Here is a 24330-nt window from a genome sequence, read left to right on the forward strand (position 1 = left end):
TGCAAGATGTTTGCCAAGAACAATCTCCTGGCTCTAATCCACATAATGGCCACATGCAAGATGTTTGCCAAGAACAATCTCCTGGCTCTAATCTACATAATGGCAACAGGCAAGAAGTTTGCCAAGAACAATCTCCTGGCTCTAATCTACACAATGGCCACATGCAAGAAGTTTGCCAAGAACAATCTCCTGGCTCTAATCTACATAATGGCCACATGCAAGATGTTTGCCAAGAACAATCTGCTGGCTCTAATCTACATAATGGCCACAGGCAAGAAGTTTGCCAAGAACAATCTCCTGGCTCTAATCTACATAATGGCCACATGCAAGAAGTTTGCCAAGAACAATCTCCTGGCTCTAATCTACACAATGGCCACAAGCAAGATGTTTGCCAAGAACAATCTCCTGGCTCTAATCTACACAAGGGCCACATGCAAGATGTTTGCCAAGAACAATCTCCTGGCTCTAATCTACATAATGGCCACAGGCAAGAAGTTTGCCAAGAACAATCTCCTAGCTCTAATCTACATAATGGCCACAGGCAAGAAGTTTGCCAAGAACAATCTCCTGGCTCTAATCTACATAATGGCCACAGGCAAGAAGTTTGCCAAGAACAATCTCCTGGCTCTAACCTACATAATGGCCACATGCAAGAAGTTTGCCAAGAACAATCTCCTGGCTCTAATCTACACAATGGCTACATGCAAGAAGTTTGCCAAGAACAATCTCCTGGCTCTAATCTACACAATGGCTACATGCAAGAAGTTTGCCAAGAACAATCTCCTGGCTCTAATCTACACAATGGCTACGTGCAAGAAGTTTGCCAAGAACAATCTCCTAGCTCTAATCTACATAATGGCCACAGGCAAGAAGTTTGCCAAGAACAATCTCCTGGCTCTAATCTACATAATGGCCACATGCAAAATGTTTGCCAAGAACAATCTCCTGGCTCTGATCTACACAATGGCTACATGCAAGAAGTTAGCCAAGAACAATCTCCTGGCTCTAATCCACACAATGGCCACATGCAAGATGTTTGCCAAGAACAATCTCCTGGCTCTAATCTACACAATGGCTACATGCAAGAAGTTTGCCAAGAACAATCTCCTGGCTCTAATCTACATAATGGCCACAGGCAAGAAGTTTGCCAAGAATAATCTCCGAGCTCTAATCTACATAATGGCCACATGCAAGATGTTTGCCAAGAACAATCTCCTGGCTCTAATCTACACAATGGCCACAAGCAAGATGTTTGCCAAGAACAATCTCCTGGCTCTAATCTACACAATGGCTACATGCAAGAAGTTTGCCAAGAACAATCTCCTGGCTCTAATCTACATAATGGCCACAGGCAAGAAGTTTGCCAAGGACAATCTCCTAGCTCTAATCTACATAATGGCCACATGCAAGATGTTTGCCAAGAACAATCTCCTGGCTCTAATCTACACAACGGCTACATGCAAGAAGTTTGCCAAGAACAATCTCCTGACTCTAATATACATAATGGCCACATGCAAGAAGTTTGCCAAGAACAATCTCCTGGCTCTAATCCACATAATGGCCACATGCAAGATGTTTGCCACGATCAATCTCCTGGCTCTAATCTACATAATGGCCACAGGCAAGATGTTTGCCAAGAACAATCTCCTAGCTCTAATCTACATAATGGCCACAGGCAAGAAGTTTGCCAAGATCAATCTCCTGGCTCTAATCTACACAATGGCCACAGGCAAGAAGTTTGCCAAGAACAATCTCCTGGCTCTAATCTACACAATGGCCACATGCAAGATGTTTACCAAGAACAATCTGCTGGCTCTAATCTACATAATGGCCACATGCAAGAAGTTTGCCATGAAATATGGGCAAACTGGAGTGTTCCATAAAAATTTCTTCTAATGCTGTTGATGGTATATGTTACAGAAACAACTGTTCCAATTTTTATTTATCTGCATGTATATCCGATGGCACATTAACATCAATGGCCAACAAAGAAAGGCCTCACTGTGGATTGAATGCTTTCTGTCAAAAATTTTAAAACTGGCTCAGCATTTTGTTGTAGCTCAAATTATATTTTTCAACTTCTAGTAATGGTAGGCATATTTTATGTTGGATCATTAGGACAAGCCTGAAACTTGGGTCTTTATGACAGGATACATTATACATTGGTACAAACCTTAAAGGTCTTTATGACAGAATATATTGTCAAAATGTTGGATCATTGGGACAAACCTGCAAGGTCTTGATGACAGGATACATTGTCAAATTTTATGTTGGATTAGTATCATTGGAACAAACCTGAAAGGTCTTTATGACAGTATCACTAGGACAAACCTGAAAGGTCTTTATGACAGTATCATTGGGATAAACCTGAAAGGACTTTATGACAGTATCATTGGGACAAACCTGAAAGGTCTTTTTGACAGGATACATTGTCAAATTTTATCACATTCATTTGAGTAGTTTTTTTTTTGCAGAAGTTGTTTAAAGGATTTTTTTTATAGTAATAGCCTTCAAATACCAGCAGTTGGTTAAAAAGGTTCATTTCTAACATATTTTGGAATATGGGATCTTGAAAATGCCTTTATCTAATTTAGGTAGAAAGATGCATGGGTTCTGTATCAGCCTGGGTTGGCTGCCTTGGTGTGACCTTGGGAGAGGAATTTCGCTCCCATTTCTTCTGCATGATACAGCCAATAGATGTTAAATGTGCCATTAAAACCAATCCACAAAAATAAAACAAAACCTCATGAATGTAAATCAGTTTAATCCAAGTATTATGACATTAAGAAAATGAATGAAAATGTACTTTTCTCTCTTAAATTTGGTGTCAGAAAATAATTACATGCAGAAATAAAATAATAATTAAATATTTACCACTATTAAATGAGATTAAGAAAGAATGCTCTTTCTGTCAAACCCCCATTTTAGAAATGTAAAAAAGATAACACTGAGCTTAATGAACAAAACCTTTTTGTTAACTTTAATCTTGGGAGTGGATGGATGTATGGATCAATACAAAGGTACATGCTAAATATATCTAAATTAAACAATCCTAACTTAAGTTATGGTGAAGAAACCCGAGTTAGGAGGAAATCAAATCAAGGGCCATAACTTCTCTAAATGTAGTTTTACACTGAAAATCAAATTCATTCAGGGTCTGATCAGTATAAAGCCATATGCTAAATATGGCTGCAATCCAACAAACCTTGATAAAATTATGCAATGGATATTGAAATCATGAGGATGGGTATCCTGGGGTCACAACTCCTGCAAATGATATCACAGGATATGGTGGAAATCAAACTCATGACAAATTCAGCTGAAATCCAACAAAGCTTGGTACGGTTGTGCTGTGAAAACCAACAGGAGAATAATTCCTGTAAATTGTGTCAGAGAATACTGGAAATCTACCAAAACACAAAAGCTATGGGCATATCTCCACTAACTGATGACAAGGTTGGAAATACAAACTCTTTTGAGGTCTAAGTGCTATTGAGCTGTATACCAAATTTGGTGAAATTCAATTACTTACAGTAAAGTTACCTTGTAGAAAGCAAATTGTTGACAGACAGGCAGATGGATGGATTGATATGATTACTATAAGATTCTGCTCTGATTTCATTGATCAGTGCCCTAATTACAAAAACTGATTCTTTTTTTTTTTTTAAATGATGCATGAAGTCAAATATGCCTGTCAAAATTAAAATACATAGCCTGCAGTCTTGATTCTTGGTATAAATGCCTCCACTGAAGTTCTTGTTTTTCTTTTCTATTCTCTAAGCATTTTTACATGTACCTAAAAATCTTCATTTTTAAGATACAACCTGAACAGCAAAATTTTTAAATGTGCATGAAAGTGATACAATCTACATTTTAAGAAACAATGAAAATTCTTTTTTGCAAGTCACACTAAAACATAAAACTTGTTTCACTAAACAAACCTATTCAACAAATATAATACAATAAATGTTGTTGTTTATAATGTAAAAGTGTATAAAAATACATAAACAAGAACTACATACATATATGCATGATATTAAAGATAAAAATATAAAACTGTACATCAATGGCAAGAAAAACATGAATAAGCCAGTTTATAACAGACACTGTAGAAAACCAAAAGTCTTTTCCTTTTATATTTTGTAATTATGAAATCAAGTCCTATCAGGGCTGCAAAGACCTCAAGATCAAGTCCCATCAGGGCTGCAAAGACCTCAAGATCAAGTCCCATCAGGGCTGCAAAGACCTCAAAATCAAGTCCCATCAAGGTTGCAAAGACCTCAAAATCAAGTCCCATCAGGGCTGCAGAGACCTCAAAATCAAGTCCCTCTAAGGCTGCAAAGGCCTCAAAATCAAGTCTCATCAAGGCTGCAAAGACCTCAAAATACATGCTCAGATGTAGAGTGTGTCGCAAACAATAAATAATTCTACATGATCAGCTATATTGCTTTTTTTTTTCTTGTCCCAGTCATAGACTTATTCTAACCCTGCCTGGCATCTCTTTCACAAATGCCATTAATACTGTTAGAATAGGACCTGTAATTTGTTTAATTTTTTTCTTCTGAAACTTTGTTCTATCTAAGTATGGTTTTGGTTTGCTTTCGAGGTTTTAGAGAACACCAACACTACTACAAGTAAATCATGCAAAGGTAAGCGGAGTTAAGAGATCCACAAGAAGACACAAAGACACTGTGACCTGTACCATAAATAGATTAGCAAAACATGACATAACAGAGACTTCTTTAAAAGAGTCACATGCTCACAAAGGTCATCACTTATTAACCTTTCAGTTTACTTGTGCATTTCATTGTTAAATAAAGGACTCACGTTTAAATAAAAATCAAATTATGCAGTGTCTTAAGTGTCCTTTGCAAACAGTTTCTGTTTCAATAAAATTGTTTATCAGTCATTTAAGATCTGGTGTCCTTGATATTGAGGGTTTGATAAAACAGGTTTCACTGTATTTTCTTCCGTAAAATCCATACCAAAATACAAATACTTAGTGTTGACCCAAGCCTGTTCTAGGAGGGTGATGCATCCTTCCTTCCAAAGGTGACACCCTGCCTGTTTTGGGAGCTGATTTGTCTTAATGTCAAGAGTTTCACTATATGGTTAACATTCAACATGCACTTTTGAGCACCCATCTGGTATTATTAACTATATTTTTAAAATGCAGTGAGAATATTATTTCAAATGCACCAGTGTTCTTATGGAAACCTAAGAAGAGATTGCATCATACTTAAAACATCCTGACAGGAAACCTGTACCCTGTCCAAACTAGTGGTCTGAGGATAAAAGTGCTCAGATCTGCTAACAATTTGCCAGCATGCTTAACAGGATCCAGTCCATGGATAACACTGCCCCCAGATCTAATATTTTTCCAGCATGCTTAGCACATATGCAGTCAGTGGATAACACTGCCCAGATCAAATATTTTTCCAGCATGCTTAGTACATATCCAGTCAGTGGATAACACTGCTAATATCTGATAAAATTTTGCCTGCATGCTTTGCACATATCCAGTATGTGGATAACATTGCTCAGATCTCCCAACTTTTATAATATTTTGCCTGCATGATTTGCACATATCCAGTATGTGGATAACACTGCTCAGATCTCCTAAATTTTATAATATTTTGCCACCATGCTTAACACATGTCCAGCATGTGGATAACACTGCTCAGATCTCCTAAATTTTATAATATTTTGCCTGCATGATTTACACATATCCAGTATGTGGATAACACTGTGCAGATCTTCTAAATTTTATAATATTTTGCCAGCATGCTTAACACATATCCAGTATGTAGATAACACTGCTCAGATCTCCTAAATTTTATAATATTTTGTCTGCATGATTTGGAAATATCCAGTATGTGGATAACACTGTGCAGATCTTCTAAATGTTATAATATTTTGCCACCATGCTTAACACATATCCAGTATGTGTATAACACTGCTCAGATCTCCTAAATTTTATAATATTTTGCCACCATGCTTAACACATATCCAGTATGTGTATAATACTGCTCAGATCTCCTAAATTTTATATTTTGCCAGCATGCTTAACACATATCCAGTATGTGTATAACACTGCTCAGATCTCCTAAATTTTATAATATTTTGCCTGCATGCTTAACACATATCCAGTATGTAGATAACACTGCTCAGATCTAAATTTTATAATATTTTGCCAGCATGCTTAACACATATCCAGTATGTGCATAACACTGCTCAGATCTCCTAAATTTTATAATATTTTGCCAGCATGCTTAACACATATCCAGTATGTGTACAACACTGCTCAAATCTCCTAAATTTTATAATATTTTGCCTGCATGCTTAACACAGATCCAGATGTAGTAGATCCCAATGTGCTGACTGAGAAAATATAGCTAAGTGTATCTTGTTAACTGTTATATAAAATCTATCCATTGATAAATATCTTGTTTACATTAGTTGTTGAAGTTTTCTTTATCTGATGCATGTCCATTTACTGTAACACTATTTGGTTAGATAAATTAATACATTTTTCACTGATCCATAAATAAAATATTCTCACTCAAGACACTTATGGGTTAATTGGTAAAAAGACAGGTTACATTATTGAGATAACTTAGTATATTATGCACAAATGTGCCATCACATAATGTACTGGCAGGTCAAGGTTTATGATGTCAAACATGAAAAGTATACACTGTGAACTGTTAGCACATTATAATGCAGGTGTGCATATTTGGAATTTTTTGGCATTAATGGACGCATTTGTTACCTGGGTAAAATATGGTAATGCTAATCAGAATGATCCCTTCCCTACAAGGGCCCATTATTACAACTACACTGGCCCATGATTACAACTACACTGGCCCATCATTACAACTATACTGGCCACGTTTTAAGCAAAAATAAACAGATGCACCATGAAAAAAGCTTAAATTTTCCAAAAATATAGCATGCATATATAAAAATGTGACTAAACTACCGGGGGATTGACTTGAAACATACAATAAAAGAATACAAATGAATTTTTTATGACAGGTTAGGCTCTTGCTCATTATACAGCAGGGTTTATTATGTGTATGATGCCTTGTGTTATGTATGACAGGTTAGGCTCTTGCACATTATATAGCAGGGTTTATTATGTGTATGATGCCTTGTGTTATGTATGACAGGTTAGGCTCTTGCACATTATATAGCAGGGTTTATTATGTGTATGATGCCTTGTGTTATGTATGACAGGTTAGGCTCTTGCTCATTATACAGCAGGGTTTATTATGTGTATGATGCCTTGTGTTATGTATGACAGGTTAGGCTCTTGCACATTATACAGCAGGGTTTATTATGTGTATGATGCCTTGTGTTATGTATGACAGGTTAGGCTCTTGCTCATTATATAGCAGGGTTTATTATGTGTATGATGCCTTGTGTTATGTATGACAGGTTAGGCTCTTGCACATTATATAGCAGGGTTTATTATGTGTATGATGCCTTGTGTTATGTATGACAGGTTAGGCTCTTGCACATTATATAGCAGGGTTTATTATGTGTATGATGCCTTGTGTTATGTATGACAGGTTAGGCTCTTGCACATTATATAGCAGGGTTTATTATGTGTATGATGCCTTGTGTTATGTATGACAGGTTAGGCTCTTGCACATTATATAGCAGGGTTTATTATGTGTATGATGCCTTGTGTTATGTATGACAGGTTAGGCTCTTGCACATTATATAGCAGGGTTTATTATGTGTATGATGCCTTGTGTTATGTATGACAGGTTAGGCTCTTGCACATTATATAGCAGGGTTTATTATGTGTATGATGCCTTGTGTTATGTATGACAGGTTAGGCTCTTGCTCATTATACAGCAGGGTTTATTATGTGTATGATGCCTTGTGTTATGTATGACAGGTTAGGCTCTTGCACATTATATAGCAGGGTTTATTATGTGTATGATGCCTTGTGTTATGTATGACAGGTTAGGCTCTTGCACATTATATAGCAGGGTTTATTATGTGTATGATGCCTTGTGTTATGTATGACAGGTTAGGCTCTTGCACATTATACAGCAGGGTTTATTATGTGTATGATGCCTTGTGTTATGTATGACAGGTTAGGCTCTTGCACATTATACAGCAGGGTTTATTATGTGTATGATGCCTTGTGTTATGTATGACAGGTTAGGCTCTTGCACATTATATAGCAGGGTTTATTATGTGTATGATGCCTTGTGTTATGTATGACAGGTTAGGCTCTTGCACATTATATAGCAGGGTTTATTATGTGTATGATGCCTTGTGTTATGTATGACAGGTTAGGCTCTTGCACATTATATAGCAGGGTTTATTATGTGTATGATGCCTTGTGTTATGTATGACAGGTTAGGCTCTTGCACATTATACAGCAGGGTTTATTATGTGTATGATGCCTTGTGTTATGTATGACAGGTTAGGCTCTTGCACATTATACAGCAGGGTTTATTATGTGTATGATGCCTTGTGTTATGTATGACAGGTTAGGCTCTTGCACATTATACAGCAGGGTTTATTATGTGTATGATGCCTTGTGTTATGTATGACAGGTTAGGCTCTTGCACATTATATAGCAGGGTTTATTATGTGTATGATGCCTTGTGTTATGTATGACAGGTTAGGCTCTTGCACATTATATAGCAGGGTTTATTATGTGTATGATGCCTTGTGTTATGTATGACAGGTTAGGCTCTTGCACATTATACAGCAGGGTTTATTAATCTTGCAATGTAAACCTTTTTTCTTTCTTATATGTTCAGATGGTTAAACTGTACATTTCAATCTGGGTTTTTATTATTATGCATGAATCATTGTATTGTGCATGATGCCTTGTATTATGTATGATGTCTTGTATTGTGTATGATGACTTGTATTGTGTATGATGCCTTGTATTGTGTATTATGCCTTGTATTGTGTATGATGCCTTGTACTGTGTCACAGCTGAAGCTAATTAATGTGGTACTTATGACCCAATTTGCCTTAGGTCAAACACCCCAAGTTTTGAAAAAATGATATATTCTATTCCAAAACTGTCACAATAAAACTTTCCTGAAGGTTTATATTACAAAAAAGATAAACCATCTTACAAAGTGCTGTAACGACAGAGTACATAGAGTAAAACTTAGTTTATGCAAGCAAGACTGACAAACTTTGTTTTACTATGTGTATGGGACCCTTATAAAAATACATATCTATGCTTTGCAAAGTATATGGAACCCTTCCGTGCAAAAATACACATCTTTTCTTTGCAAAGTATATGGAACCTTTCCATGCATAAATACACATCTTTGCTTGACTAAGTGTATGGGACCCTTACCTGCATAAATACACATCTTTGCTCTGCAATGTGTATGGGACCCTTGTGCAAATACATATCTTTGCTTTACTATGTGTATGGAACCCTCCCCTGTAAATACATATCTTTGCATTACTATGTGTATGGAACCCTCCCCTGTAAATACATATCTTTGCTTTACTATGTGTATGGAACCTTCCCCTGTAAATACATATCTTTGCATTACTATGTGATGGGGACCCTTGTGCAACTACATATCTTTGCATATAGCTACTCTTTAGTCTTTAATTAAAAAAATTATTTTGAAAAATCCCAGTATTTTGAGTTCCAACACTAAAGGAATTGGCCATTAAAAAAAATATTACTAATATACAACAGGCATTGACTGCTGATAATGAGAAATGCCTCTGCCTGTATTATCAAAATTTAACAACTCTGGATCAGTATATTTAGCTGTTGCATTTAATTAAATAAAAAAAGCCCATTAAAATATGATAATGTTAGCAGGGTGTTTACTCGTATCACTAAATCCCCATGGCAACGGGATCATGCTTTGAGTAATCATTAACATACCGACTGGGTTTGAAAATATAATGCTGAAGCAATGGAAGTGCTTTACCAAGCGATACCCCACAACAGTCCAACCAGTCTGGAAGAATTAAACTAGTTACCCAGTGTTTGAGAGTCCAACAGCCAAGTGAAGAAGGGAAATAAAACCACAATTAACAACTCATTAAGTTGCATCAGCATACGAAGTTCAACACTGAAAAATCCAACAACAAAACTTTGAGGCTACCATCCATAGAACTCGGAATTTTCACAGCAAAAACAGCATCTTGGGAAGAATTTGTAACAGCATAAAGGTTCTAACCTACCACCAGCCATCACCACCCATGATTTTTGTTGCAATATATATTCAGATGTTTCTTTACAGCAGATTACATTTTTTATATTTTATGAGTTTGTGTACAGTGTAAACCAAAATAAAAATTATAGAAGTTTGTGTGCAGTGTAAACCAAAAATAATATTATGCAGGTTTGTGTACCATGTAAACAACAAATAAGTTAAATAATTGTGTTATTGTTTGGCAGAAAAATGCTTTTTTGTGTAACAGTAGCAGTAGTTGTTGCTACTGATGTGGGTTTTTTTTTTCTTTTTACAAAAACTTTACATACAAGAGTGAGCATCTACATCCAACAAATTTATATGGTTATTCATGTAAAATTATTAAATTTACACTGCAATATAATAATTTTGTTTCTTACTTACAATGTTGTTGAAATGAAGATACTCTATGATCACCTGACACCTTCTGTTAGTTTCACATCAAAGTTCTTTCTAAAGGATAGAAATTATTTACATCATATTTGCCAAGAAGACAAGTCAATATACTAGAATTTCAACACAATTAAAACTATATTATTGAGAAAAAAAAAAAAGCATAATTCATTTGATATGAAGAGAATTTGTTGAAAATGTCATTTAGCATTAGACTCAAAGCATACCCTGGCAAATGTATCTCAAGACAAGGGTGCAATTAAAAAAATTTAGAATACAAAATGTGTTTATCAGTCATTACCAATATGTAATGTCAACTATCCAAACAATTAGTCAAAAACATTGTCATAATTAAGGAAGGAATTCATCACTATGATTTTGAACTGACTGCTCACTTGTCAACAATGCACACATATTTGAGAATCTGAATACTCATGCTTAAATGTACTTAAAAGCATGCTAGACTTTTGTATGAACAAGACAACTTCCAGGAAGGTAAAAGATAAAATGACTGTTCCAATCAACAGAATGATTACAAGGTTATAGCAAGCATGAGTTACTAACTTTCAAACTGGATGTATTTCAAATTAAACTATTGGGGTCACCATGTGGCCCTAATCACGGTAATATAGCAGAATCCTCTCTAGGGGTTGAAACAACGTCTGATCAGTCTAAATATACAACAGGGATAATGCTACAGGGATGTAACAAACTGCTTGAAATACAAATATCACTCAAGAATAAAAATGGAACACACTGACCTACTTTTTATATGGTTAAGTTATTCTCCTTGAGATACATCTGCATATAAATTATCATCACTGCAGATGAAATAGAGTCCATGATTTTGAGGATGTAATAAATGGTTGAAAATAAAAAAGTCACTCAAAAATGCACCAACTTATCTTTTTCGAGTGTAGGTAAAACAATAATATTGAGGACATAATGAATTAAGAAACAAGCACATGAACATATTAACAAAGGTACTAATGAATGAACATTTAAAAGGCAATAAAAGACTATCCAATCTTATTAGCAATGGGTACATCACAACGGTCCAGACTAAAGTTACAATCATTAGCTTGACAGGGTCTTGAACAGAGGAACTTGTTTTGGGAAGAACAGGCAATCATGACCTCATTGATATAAAACCGCATGCCAAATCCAGCAAATCTTCAATGTCTCACCAAAATAAATTCCCATACTTTTCTATGCATATTCCAAAATGCCTCCAACATTACTCAACCCCAACCCAAGACACTGACCCATAGGTCATAATTAAGTCCATCACATATATGTTGTGGCTTCCAGCTAAGATTGATTACAAGAAGTTTGGTCAGAAAATATTTGAAAATGTAACTGTAAATACAATTTTGGTATATCATAACTCTAACCTCTCCCAAGGATCAGCAAGGTGGAAGACATGGATGATACCCCTCTCAAGCATGCTTACTGCAGAGACAACATAACTACGAAGATTTTAAAATTTTCACTGCTCTTTCACTGGCCATTTTATGACGGACCAAAATACCTCTGACCCCCACCCAAGGATCACAGAGGTGGAAGACACCCTCTCCACATGATTACTACAGCAACAACATACCTACAAAATTTTGAAAACTGCAAATACTCTTTCACTGACAATTTTATGACTAGACTAAATAGGCTAATATTAAAAAAACCAGCTTTGTTATGTTGTTGTTGTTGTGGGGTTTAACGCCATTTTTCAGCACACGATAGGCTATATATGGCGGCCAGTATTAATGGTGGAGGAAGAACCCGGGAAAACCCCAGAAAGAACCACCGGCTTTGTTATGTAAGATGCCCTCTTTTGATACTGCATCCCTGGCTAAACAATCCTGAATTGAAGTCACAAAAATTGTTAGTTACCTGACCTGATAGCCAAACATTACAGTACATGTTAATTAAGCATTAATTAAACATTTGATTATAGCATTTGACTTATAAGTCACTTACCAAACACTTGATTATGGTGTTTGATTTATAAATCACTTATCATGTTTTTGATTACGACATCTGATTTAAAAGTCACTTGCCAAGCACTTGATTATAGCATCTGATTTATAAATCAGGTGCTTGCAAAATCAGATCAGAGCTTTTTGTTAAACTAACTGAATGTGATAGGAAAATCAGCTGTGTGCAATTTGTGTGCACCTACTCAGTTTTAAAAATTGGCATGGATTGTAACAGTAATGAATCCTGTACAAATGCTGCCAAATGTATAAATATATATGTAATGACAACATAATCCAAATGCATAAGGGGAAAAATATCTGACAGAGCTAAAGAGAAAACAGATTTTAGTGGCAATTTCAATACAAAAAATGAACCTGTTTACATGGCACACTAAAGAACACAGACAAAACAGTCAAACATGTATATGGCATGGGGTAAAAAAAAATCAAATGACATCTGCAGTAAATATACTGGTATATGTAAGTATATCAACAGATATAAAAGTTCTGAACAAACATTACTCTTAAATTATCATACACTTTAAATTTTGATTGTATTTCATTGTACACAAAAGTTGAAAGGACACAGCCACTTAATATAAATTCATTGTCATTACTAACAAATACAGAACAATAAAAACAACTCAAAAGCACATTTAAATATGTATTTTGCTTTGAAGACCACAAAAAAATAATTTGCAATGGTGAAATTCTGATACATAGTCTTGAATCGTATTTCAGTCTTTGCTGGTATTACTGATACATGGAGCAATATCAAGAATACCACTTAATAATATCCACAAGTCCAAAACACAGGACTAGAAAACAAATGTAGACTTAGATATCAATGTTGTAAATGCAAACACTGAAATACAAAAGCAAAAAAGACAACAATGAAGGAAATCAGGGCTTTTTGTAAAAATAAAGCCAACCTTTCGGGACCTTTAACACCCTAAGAGAAAATTAAATTGGGGCAAATTCCTGCTTTCACAAAATTGAGAGAGATTATAACACATTCCAAATACCACAATAATGTTCTACTGCAAAGCTGTAATTCTTACTTTGACATGACAGTTTGACAATAGCTATAATTTCTTTTTTGATGAGAAAATAATGACAATATCTTGTTTGATAAGAAAATAGCAACATTTTCTTGACAAGTTGGCACATTAGCTGCTTAAGTGTCATGTGAGTTTGAGACAATATAATTTTCCATGTAAACTGATTTGATTGGACGGTGTACAACAGCACATCATAAATAAAAAATGGTTTAGTGCCAAGGCCATTAGAGTAAATGGATTTGCCCAGAGATGTACTAAAACAGTCAACCCTGGATGGCTTTGGTGGGATCTAAACATGCAACTTAATAAGAACGAGTCTGGAAGGCTAACCACATGCCACCTTACTTCCTGACTCTTCAGCAAAACAAGCAAAAATTCTGCTATTCATACAGCCCATATAGTGGGTGTCCCAAACAATCAACAATACTGCTATTCACACAGCCCATATAGTAGATGTCCCAAACAATCAACAATACTGCTATTCATACAGCCCATATAGCGGGTGTCCCAAACAACCAACAATACTGCTATTCATACAGCCCATATAGTGGGTGTCCCAAACAATCAACAATACTGCTATTCATACAGCACATATAGTGGGTGTCCCAAACAATCAGCAATGCTGCTATTCATACAGCACATATAGTAGATTTCCCAAACAATCAACAATACTTCTATTCATACAGCCCATATAGTGGGTGTCCCAAAGAATCAACAATACAGCTTTTCATAAAGCCCATATAGTGGGTGTCCCAAACAATCAGCAATGCTGCTATTCATACAGTACATGTAGTAGATATCCCAAACAATCAACAATACTGCTATTTATACAGCCCATATAGTGGGTGTCCCAAACAATCAACAATACTGCTATTCATACAGCCCATATAGTGGGTGTCTCAAACAATCAGCAATACTGCTATTTATACAGCCCATATAGTGGATGTCCCTAACAATCAACAATACTGCTATTTATACAGCCCATATAGTGGGTGTCCCAAACAATCAACAATACTGCTATTTATACAGCCCATATAGTGGGTGTCCCAAACAATCAACAATACTGCTATTTATAAAGCCCATATAGTGGGTGTCTCAAACAATCAGCAATACTGCTATTTATACAGCCCATATAGTGGATGTCCCAAACAATCAACAATACTGCTATTTATACAGCCCATATAGTGGATGTCCCAAACAATCAACAATACTGCTATTTATATTACCCATATAAAGGATGTCCTGTCTGATTAAGTTAAAAAGATTAGAAAAAAGTTATGGAAAAATATCTGAAAGGAACAAAACATACTGAAAGTACAAGAAAAATCTTAATGTTGATAATCTTTTCAATCATTTTTGTTCAATTTACTTTCTTCAACAAATGCAAATGTGGATTAGAATATGAAGTAACCTTTATTTGTGGAGTCCAATTTCGGTGGATTCTGTGTGCACTGCAAATTTAAATAGCCTGCATAAAATATGTTTGCAGTAAATACTGTCAGCAACCACCGATATCAACAAAAATATAAATATTGGCAAAAGGACAAAAAAATGATGCCTACAAAAGTGATGAAGTCACAGTGCTGGTTTTAAAAATCAGATCTAAGAATCTTAAAACTGTATGATAATCCCTTTTTTATAAAGCTCCACAGTATAAGACTGTCCTTTCTATAAAGAAACTGAGCATACTGATGACCCTCTCTACAAAGCCTCAATGTACACTGCTGTCCCTTTCTATAAAGCAACTCAGTATGCTGCATTCCCTTTCAATAAAGAAACTTAGTTTACTGTTGCCACTCTCTATCAAGCAATTTGGTATACTGCTGCCCCTTTCTACAAAGCAACTCAGTAGCCCATCTGCCCCTTTCTACAAAGCACTTCAGTGTACTGCTGTCCCTTTCTACAAAGCAACTCAGTAGCCCACTGTCCCTTTCTACAAAGCACTTCAGTGTAATGCTGCCCCTTTCTATAAAGCAACTCAGTATACTGCTTTCCATTTCTACAAAGCACTTCAGTGTACTGCTGCCCCTTTCTATAAAGCAACTCAATATACTGCTACCCCTTTCTACAAAGCACTTCAGTATACTGCTGCCCTTTTCTACAAAGCAACTCAATATACTTCTACCCCTTTCTACAAAGCACTTTAGAATACTACTGTCCCTTTCTATAAAGTAACTCAGTATCATGCTGCCCCTTTCTATAAAGCACTTCAGTATACTGCTGCCCCTTTCTACAAAGCAGCTCAGTATACTGCTACCCCTTTCTACAAAGCACTTCAGTATACTGCTGCCCCTTTCTACAAAGCACTTCAGTATACTGCTGCCCCTTTCTATGAAGTAACTCAGTATCATGCAGCCCCTTTCTACAAAGCACTTCAGTGTACTGCTACCCATTTCTACAAAGCAACTCAGTATACTGCTGCTCCTTTCTATAAAGCATCTCAGCATAGTATACTGCTGCCACTCTCTATAAAGCAACTTGATATACTGCTGCCACTCTCTATAAAGCAACTCTGTATAATGCTGTCCCTCTCTAAAAAGAACTTCAGTATACTGCTGCCCCTTTCTGCAAAGCAACTCAATATACTGCTACCCTTTTCTACAAGGCAACTCAGTATACTGCTGCCACTCTCTATAAAGCAACTTGATATACTGCTGCCACTCTCTATAAAGCAACTTGGTATACTGCTGCCCAGCTCTAAAAAGCAACTTGGTATGCTGCTGCCCCTTTCTATAAAGCAACTTGGCATACTGCTACCCTTTCGATAAAGCAATTACACTGCTGCCCCTCTCTATAAAGCAATTTGGTATAAAACTGCCCCGTCTAAAAAGCAAATTTTGTATACTGCTGCCCTTCTCTTATAAAACAACTATGTATACTACTGCCACTTGTAAATAAGAGTACCAAGATTGACACATTATAGGCTTATACCATATTTAACAGTTTTCTATGTATCTTTGACCTTCTAGTCCCCAAACTGACATGCTTCTTCCTTACCCTAAATGCAAGCCATCTACAAAAGTTTGGGCCAGTCTGTGATTTAAAACTAATAGTACTTTGCAGAAAACTTTTTTCTTATTTCAGTCAGTGACTTTGACCACCGGCCCTAAAATCAATAGTCTTCTTCTGGACCCCAGGTACAAACCCTCCGCAACGTTTGGTTGAGGTATGCCATGCAGAACTAATGTCATTTTGCTGAAATCCTTTCTTAATCATTTAGTCAAAATGACCTTGATAACTGACCTTTTAATGCCAAAATCAATACAGTATTTCCTTAAACCAAGTGCAATTCATCTACTATGTTTTGTAACAATAAATGATGAAGAACTTTCGTTACTGTGCATAAACCATTTTCTTCTTTGAGACAAAATGACCTTGACCTTTGGGGTCACAAATCTAAAAGGTTCTTCCTTGGCCCTCAGGCAACCTATACACCAAGTATGGTAACTGTATATGGTGGAGAACATAACTTATTATTAGGAAACCTTCTCTCAATCAGTGACCTTGACACTTTAACTTTTAAGCCTGAAAATGACAGGATCCTTTCAGACCCCAAATGCAAGCCATCCACAAAATTTGGTAGCTGTAGATGGTGGACAACTAGACACATAAAAGATGCTCAGTCTTTTGACATGCATACAAAAACTGCATTTTTATCACTATTGATGTCCATGAATCAGAGATGAGGTTCTTTATCTCAACAGCTTCATCAGTGTCCATCGTGTCTTTAAATCTGCAGTTTGTAGCAACAACAAAAGCCACACAATTGGGTAATCAACCAATAAAATGATTACAATGTAATGAATGACAAGGTCTTCATGCAAAAACCAAGAAGTCTCCTTGCTTGTAGATTATTCAAGTTAGTGCAGATATTCAAGTTAGTACAAATAAGAAGACATTACAGTGAAAAGCTGGTACAGACATTGGTAATCATTTTTTTAAAATCTCTAGTGCAAATCAATGGACAGATTTTGGAAAAACAGAAAAGCCAATAAAGAGAGAACTGATACCATGTCTTACTGCCATAAGCTCGGCAATGTAAAACACCTCATGCACATTGCAGTGACCGAGAGAAGAATCATTTGTACTGTGGGATGCACATTGTGGAGATGCTCCAGGTGAAAATATCTTGGGACTTTTAAATGACTACATTTAATATCCAAAACTTGACTTACTCAAGTTACTCTGCACTATATAGCCATGACTGTGCTGGTGTGCTGTTAAATGATATACATAAAAACACACAAACAACAGGTTTACACTGACAACGTACTAGCATACAGAGACTAGAAATAAACTGTTTTTACCATCATTTGTGGGTACATGTAGCAATTTTCCTGGATGTCAGCAGCTACAATGAATATATTGATAGATCAAAAAAAATACTGATCCATCAGTAAAGATAATAGGAGTTATTGTCCTTTTCCCCATTTGAATAGTATCCATCAATGTAAGCACTGATAAAAAGTAACTTTCTGCAAAACCAAGAACTGTGATATCTACAAATAGTGAATTCATAGTAGTACTCCGATAGAAAAATTGTTCTCCATTAAGACAAATTTTTCAGTCTAAATCAGAATCAAGGTGAGCAAGGAAATGATAATCAAAATGCACTCTATTTTCAAAGCGGCCAGAAATCTCTTCATCAATAGGGATGCAACAGCATTTATTCCTTGACACAAATCTGTGCGTGATTATCCAAATAATTCCCAATGCAATAACATTGGCTAAACAATGCCATGAATACATCATAGCCAGAACCAATGACGGGGAATTTTCCCAATCCATATCTTCCATCAGTAGAGCAGACTTATTCGTGTGCATGTTGGCTTTCATCATATTGAAGTTCATGGCTCCTTTAGCTGTCGATTTTGCATCAGCTACTGCACTTGTGCCATTGTGAGATGTATTCGATGTTAAAAAAAATGTTGCATTGATCATCCATGTTCCAAGAACTAATGTAAAGAATGCTCGAAGAATTGCAAACCAAATGAAATCATTCTGTTTTAACTCAAGAAGAACTGTGAAAGCAGCACCAAATGCAGAAAACATCATTAACGAGTCGGTTATGTCCGCCCATGATGAATTATCACCGACATCGTAACTTGAGACAAGAGACTGAGCTGTAAAGGCAAGCAACAATACTATATAGTCCAAGCTTGGAAACACCAATCTCCGATTACACTGATACAAAATATCGACAAAACCAGATGCAGAAAAAATAATGAAGACTGTTACTTGAGCAATTGATTGATAATGTCTCAAGGTTTCAAACTCTGTTGTGGGTGAGTACATTAAGCCGTAGGAATCTACTACCACCAAAATGAGACTAGCTGTCAGTTTCAAAGCTCCCTCTACTGAACATCGATGACATCTGTTACAACAAGGGTAGGTAACTGAGCTGGTGAACTCAAAGTGTCTGTGTTTACTATACCAGTATCTCTTTGACAGCTGTATCATCCACCATACAGCTATTACAATGTAGAATAATCCAGTCGCTATTTTGTTTACATACAACAGGGAATCCATTTTGATGGATGGTCCAGGAAATACTTTTCACACAAACAACCTATAAAAAAAGGAAAATACAGTTAATCAACATTTGTATTTACACAAGTGATGAGGGGAAAAACACCCACCAATATAATTTTATTACTTTAATGCAAAGAATTCAGTGCAAACACTTACATTATGAATATATCAAGATACACATAATCATTATATTTTTAAAAAAAAAAACAAAGTTGGCAGTCATCAGTATACAAATTATTTTATTACTATAGAATCCTGAAAGAACTGCATCTCATTTCAGATGCAACCTAACAACTTAAGCAAACCAGAAACAACTTATAACAAACATCTTTCTACTAAAGTTGTATAGGATTTAAGCCTTGAGAGAATTTGCAATATATATATATATATATATATATATATATATATATATATATATATATATATATATAGTGTTATGATTTGATGGTCTTAAAATAAGTAACAGAAAAGAGCAAAAACAACTGAAGATTTAAAATGAATTAACAGGATAGTGAATTAAATCCCAAATAATCCTAAATGTTCTATCACAAGTCCAAGTGTATGAAGTTGCAATTGAATTCCACTGATAGTGGTATTCCAAATAAATTTTAATACTGAATGTGTTGATGTGCCTGTAGTCTCAAATATACTAATGTGCCAATGAACTGGAGTGTAATAATGTGTCTTTTGATGCATCAAAATATTATAATCCAAATTTGTCCTTGTCTGATTTAACTATAATTCCAAATTTGTTCCAGTCCAAGAATATTATTGAGCACTTTGTAATTCTAGTGAATAATAATTTGAATAAATTAATCCACCCAAACTGATGAGCAGAACACATCAATAAGACTGATTCTGCTCCAAATGTTAAGATGTATATCCGTATTTTGTAATTGACCTTTTTCCAAAATCAACTGCTCCAGTGGCCTATGTGGCTACAGCATCAGCTTTGGACGCAATAGGTCTCAGGTTCGAACCCCAGCTGAGTCATATCAAAGACTTTTAAAATGGTATAAGCAGCTGCCTTGCTTGTTGTTCAGCATTAAGAGGTTCACGTTAGGACTGGTCAGCCTGGTGTCAGGATAATGTGACTGGGTGGGACATCATGCTACATGTCTGCTGCATGATGCCCCAGTACTAGACATCACTATAACAGCCACACAACAGACATCATAGGGATATGACTAAATTTGTTAAAGCTACTTTAAAAATTTTAAAAAATACAAACTTGTCCAAAATCAAGTTAACGGTCTACCTGACCAGCAACACTTATTTTGTAAACAATACATAGATGATTTGCCAAATGGAAAACTAATATCCTACATTCAGATAAAAGTAAATATGTTTATCTCCATTAATAATGAAGTGAATATTTAATCTGTAATTATAGAGAAATATCATCTATGTATATATGAGTCTTTGACAAACTCCTGTAATGGTACATAGTCATGAAATGAAATTCTGTGCAAATTTTTTTCATTCTGTCAGGAGCAATGAGCTTGACCTCGGAACTTTTGACTCCGAAATCAAATGGCTTCTTCCTTACCCAAAATGCAATACACAAAGTCTGGTCCAGGTCTGTGATGCAGAACTTATGGTGTTGGTGCAACAGAGTATAGTTTCATTTCACACAGACTAAAAATTAAAATGTTGCAATGTTGGTTTGATGTCAGTCATAATATATCAGTCACCAACATGTCTTAGGTTCATGTTATTCTTTAATAATGTTCTAAAGATATTATTCAAGGTCTCATTAACCAAATATGTAATAAGCTCTTGAAGAAAAATAATGACCAGAAATTTCTGTCAAAGATGAGGTGGGTATACATGTATAGGGCAAATACTTTACTGCATTAATTCACAAGGGAGACAACAAAAAACAACAGTATGTAAACAAAAAAATACAGATAAAAATTAAGAATAATAATGAAGGTAGATCTTCAAATATATAGAGCAATAGAAACTTCTTATCTAAACTTGTATATACTGTACCTAGACAGTAGTTATATGTAAAATGACTGGTTCCACAGGTATGTAGATTGTGATGCAAAACAAATGTAATTGAGAGCAGTACAGCATAGTTTTCCTTGCTCGGGCATGGTAGGTGACTGTTATGTGTTACATAAATGGCAAGAGAGGATACCTGCATGGATCATTTTCTGAAGCTATTGTGTTAGGTGTAAAAACAACAAAAAATTATAAAAAGCTACAAAGGTATGAAATGCACTAATTGATTCGCAAAACAATAATGAATTTATTACAAGCATGATTTAAACACTGTCCACAAGATCTGAAGTTACAGGATAGCAGTGATAGACAAATGTTTCATGAAGTGTTCAGTGTAAGTTATCCTTTGCTAAGCTTTTCGTAATTTTTGGTATGGATGCCTGAACACAAGAAATGTACAGAACCATGTTAAGCTTTCTTCCATACAATTAAAACAACATTGTGCCCTCCTGTCCTTCACTCCACTACCAATCCATCCCATTAAAGTTCAAATCCCTGGTCTTGATTTGTTTGGTGCAACGTCATAATGACCTAGCAGTGTCATCCTTCAAAAATGCTTATTTTACATAAATGACTACAAATTTTGAAAATGTATCACTTTGGTTTTCTGATGATACTGTCATTAGTATTTGTTGTAAAGAATTAAAATCTCTTGTCTGTTCAAGGAAAAATAAATTTTGTAACTATCAACTTTTGCATAGTTTATCTGGTAAGGTGTAAGTCAATGTGGTCATGTAAGTACATTTACTCAAATTAAATAAAATATTAAATATTGTTCAAAAATTTAATATTAATATAGTTTAACAAAAGATGAATCAATCCTGACTGCTGAATGGTCTGCACTTAAAATGTCATCAAAGAAACTTCCATATAATAATTACTAATTGCTAATGGACTTTCACCATGGCGGCCAGGTGCTAAACTTGGGCAAGGAAACTGGAAATTGGGTCTAATACAATATAACCAAGTAGAAACGAATTATTTTCAACATTTGCAGCTTTCATTGTGACATTACTACTTATGTAACCTCTATGCCTTGAGCTATAGGTATAGACACGTCGATTTCTAATGATTCTTTATATTTTTATCATAGTAAAGCATGGTATTTTTGCTTCTTTTTAAAACTTTTGTAGAAAAAAATATTAATCAATTTTAGAATCTACATCAGTTTAATGGTTTCCAAAACAACTTAATTAATATTGTGGGTGACCTTCCCAAGGTATAGTCACAACTGGATGCAACAAACCAGACTACTCACCCTTGCATTTTTTGTAAGTTCATCTTGTATAGAAAAATCCAAACAGGTCTTGTATGCATATTTACTCAATTAAATAAAAATTGTTGTTTAAAAATATACTACTAACTTTGTTTAACAAAAGTCAATTCAATCCTGATTACTGAAACCTCCAGATGAAAATTATCAATCACTATTGACTTTTACAGTGGTGAACAGGTATTAAATTGGCTGAAGAAAACAGCACATCGAGTCCAATCGTCACAATATAAGATAATATGGATTTGTTTATCAAAATGTGTAGCTTTCATTGTCACATCACAGTGCATAACATTCAATCTGGATTGTATTCGATCACACCTTTAGGTTGGTCTCATCCAAATACTTTAACCTTGATTTTTCTGTGTTTTCTTCTTAAGGGCATGTAAATAAGGATCTTCCAGAGGAACATGAATGTATAAGGATCCGAATAAAGTGAATAACTGCCATTTTCAGATCTGTAAAATCAATTTCTGAAATAAATGACAGCCAATACTGAAATAATCTAAACTGAATGTAGAAATGACCTTTATGACTTTTAAAATAAAACCTACAAATGGTGTACCAAAACTGTGTGTGTGATTTGGATTTTTAGCGTAACTTTAAAAAAAAATAAGTCATATTGCTACGATGTCTGCAGTGTGGCAGTTTATAGTGATGTCTAACACTGAGGCATCATGCCGCAGACATGTAACATAATGTCCCACCCAGTCACATTATCCTGCCACCAGGCGGACCAGTGTCAGGATAACCTCTTAATGCTGAGCGCCAAGCGAGGTAGCTGTTAGTACCATTTTTATAAGTCTTTATAAGTGTACCCAAACTGTAAAAGCATATTATGAATTTAAAAAAGTCTCAACCCTTGACAGTTACGTCTTAATAGGTCCAAATTACGATCTCAATTCGTACATAATTCGTGAATTTGACGGTTCCATTTCAAAATCACTACTCAGTACAGGAGACTAGTCCTATAATGCAAGCCATAGAACATGTTATTTTTGTTTTAGTGCTATGACGCACACAACATATATATCAGCAGTTATGATGTAGGAGTCGGACTTTACATGAGACCTACTAATTGTGACTTACAAGTAATTTACTTGATTGTGATTGTTTAATCTAAAGATCATAATTTATGATAGAACGTCTGTTTTATCCCATGTCTATACAAAATTAAAAACTCTGCTATTTGTCAACATACGTAAACATCTGTGGTGAATGGCAAGAAACCTGACTCCTTAAGACATACGACTATCCATTTCTCGGCTTAATCGCCAGTCGCAGGAACTTCACTTGGAATACATCTCATTACATCCTTGCATCAGATCTACAGAGAACGAATCAGGCATTTCCGCCAATGATCGGAAAGTGAAAGTCCATCAAAGTCAAATATCTCTCTATTCAATAAATGAACAACACTGAATTGCAAAATTTAATAAAATTCACAAGATATTAAAAAAATGTCAGCAGATATGTAACTGAGAACACGTTTCATCAAATACATTCACAACTTATATTTAAATCCTACTCATCGGAACAGCGCTCGGCCATTTCCGCCAAACAAAGTAATAACCGCAGAAATGGCTGTAGGAATACATATCTGATGGGTTTAGTGATTAGCCTTTTGGGGACCGCTCTACGGTTATTTTGAAATTATGTGAGTGACAGGTGTAACGTTAAGTTCTTTATATTTGCAATATGTGCAATGGAGAGAATGTTGGTGTACCACTATTTTACTTTTATGTACTGTGGCTGAATATTTTGGGATATTGTACTTGAGGAAATTGTACATGATCTAAGAATGTCCCTAACTAAAATCCCTTATCCCATGTGCAAAAGAAATCAGCCTAACTTATTCCAAAAAGTACGCTAGC

General features: G+C 35.3%; 1 protein-coding gene across 1 annotated transcript; it reads right to left on the reverse strand.

Moving 5' to 3' along the window:
* Positions 1–2747: 2747 nt before the first annotated feature.
* On the reverse strand, positions 2748–23739 carry LOC149777517 (transmembrane protein 45B-like). Its single transcript, XM_089942104.1, has 2 exons — positions 23658–23739; positions 2748–19210 (listed from the first exon to the last, which is right to left on the reverse strand). The coding sequence occupies exon 2, from the start codon at positions 19168–19170 to the stop codon at positions 18205–18207; it is 966 nt and encodes a 321-aa protein (XP_089798230.1). The 5' UTR covers positions 19171–19210; positions 23658–23739; the 3' UTR covers positions 2748–18204.
* Positions 23740–24330: the final 591 nt, after the last annotated feature.

This window comes from Sinohyriopsis cumingii, chromosome 18, assembly GCF_028554795.1.
Source record: "Sinohyriopsis cumingii isolate HCF-2022 chromosome 18, ASM2855479v2, whole genome shotgun sequence".
NCBI lineage: Eukaryota > Metazoa > Mollusca > Bivalvia > Unionida > Unionidae > Sinohyriopsis > Sinohyriopsis cumingii.

What these genes read in the sequence shown, in the direction of transcription:
- LOC149777517 (XM_089942104.1), bottom strand. Translation starts at nt 19,170, where the DNA reads ATGGATTCCCTGTTGTATGTAAACAAAATAGCGACTGGATTATTCTAC.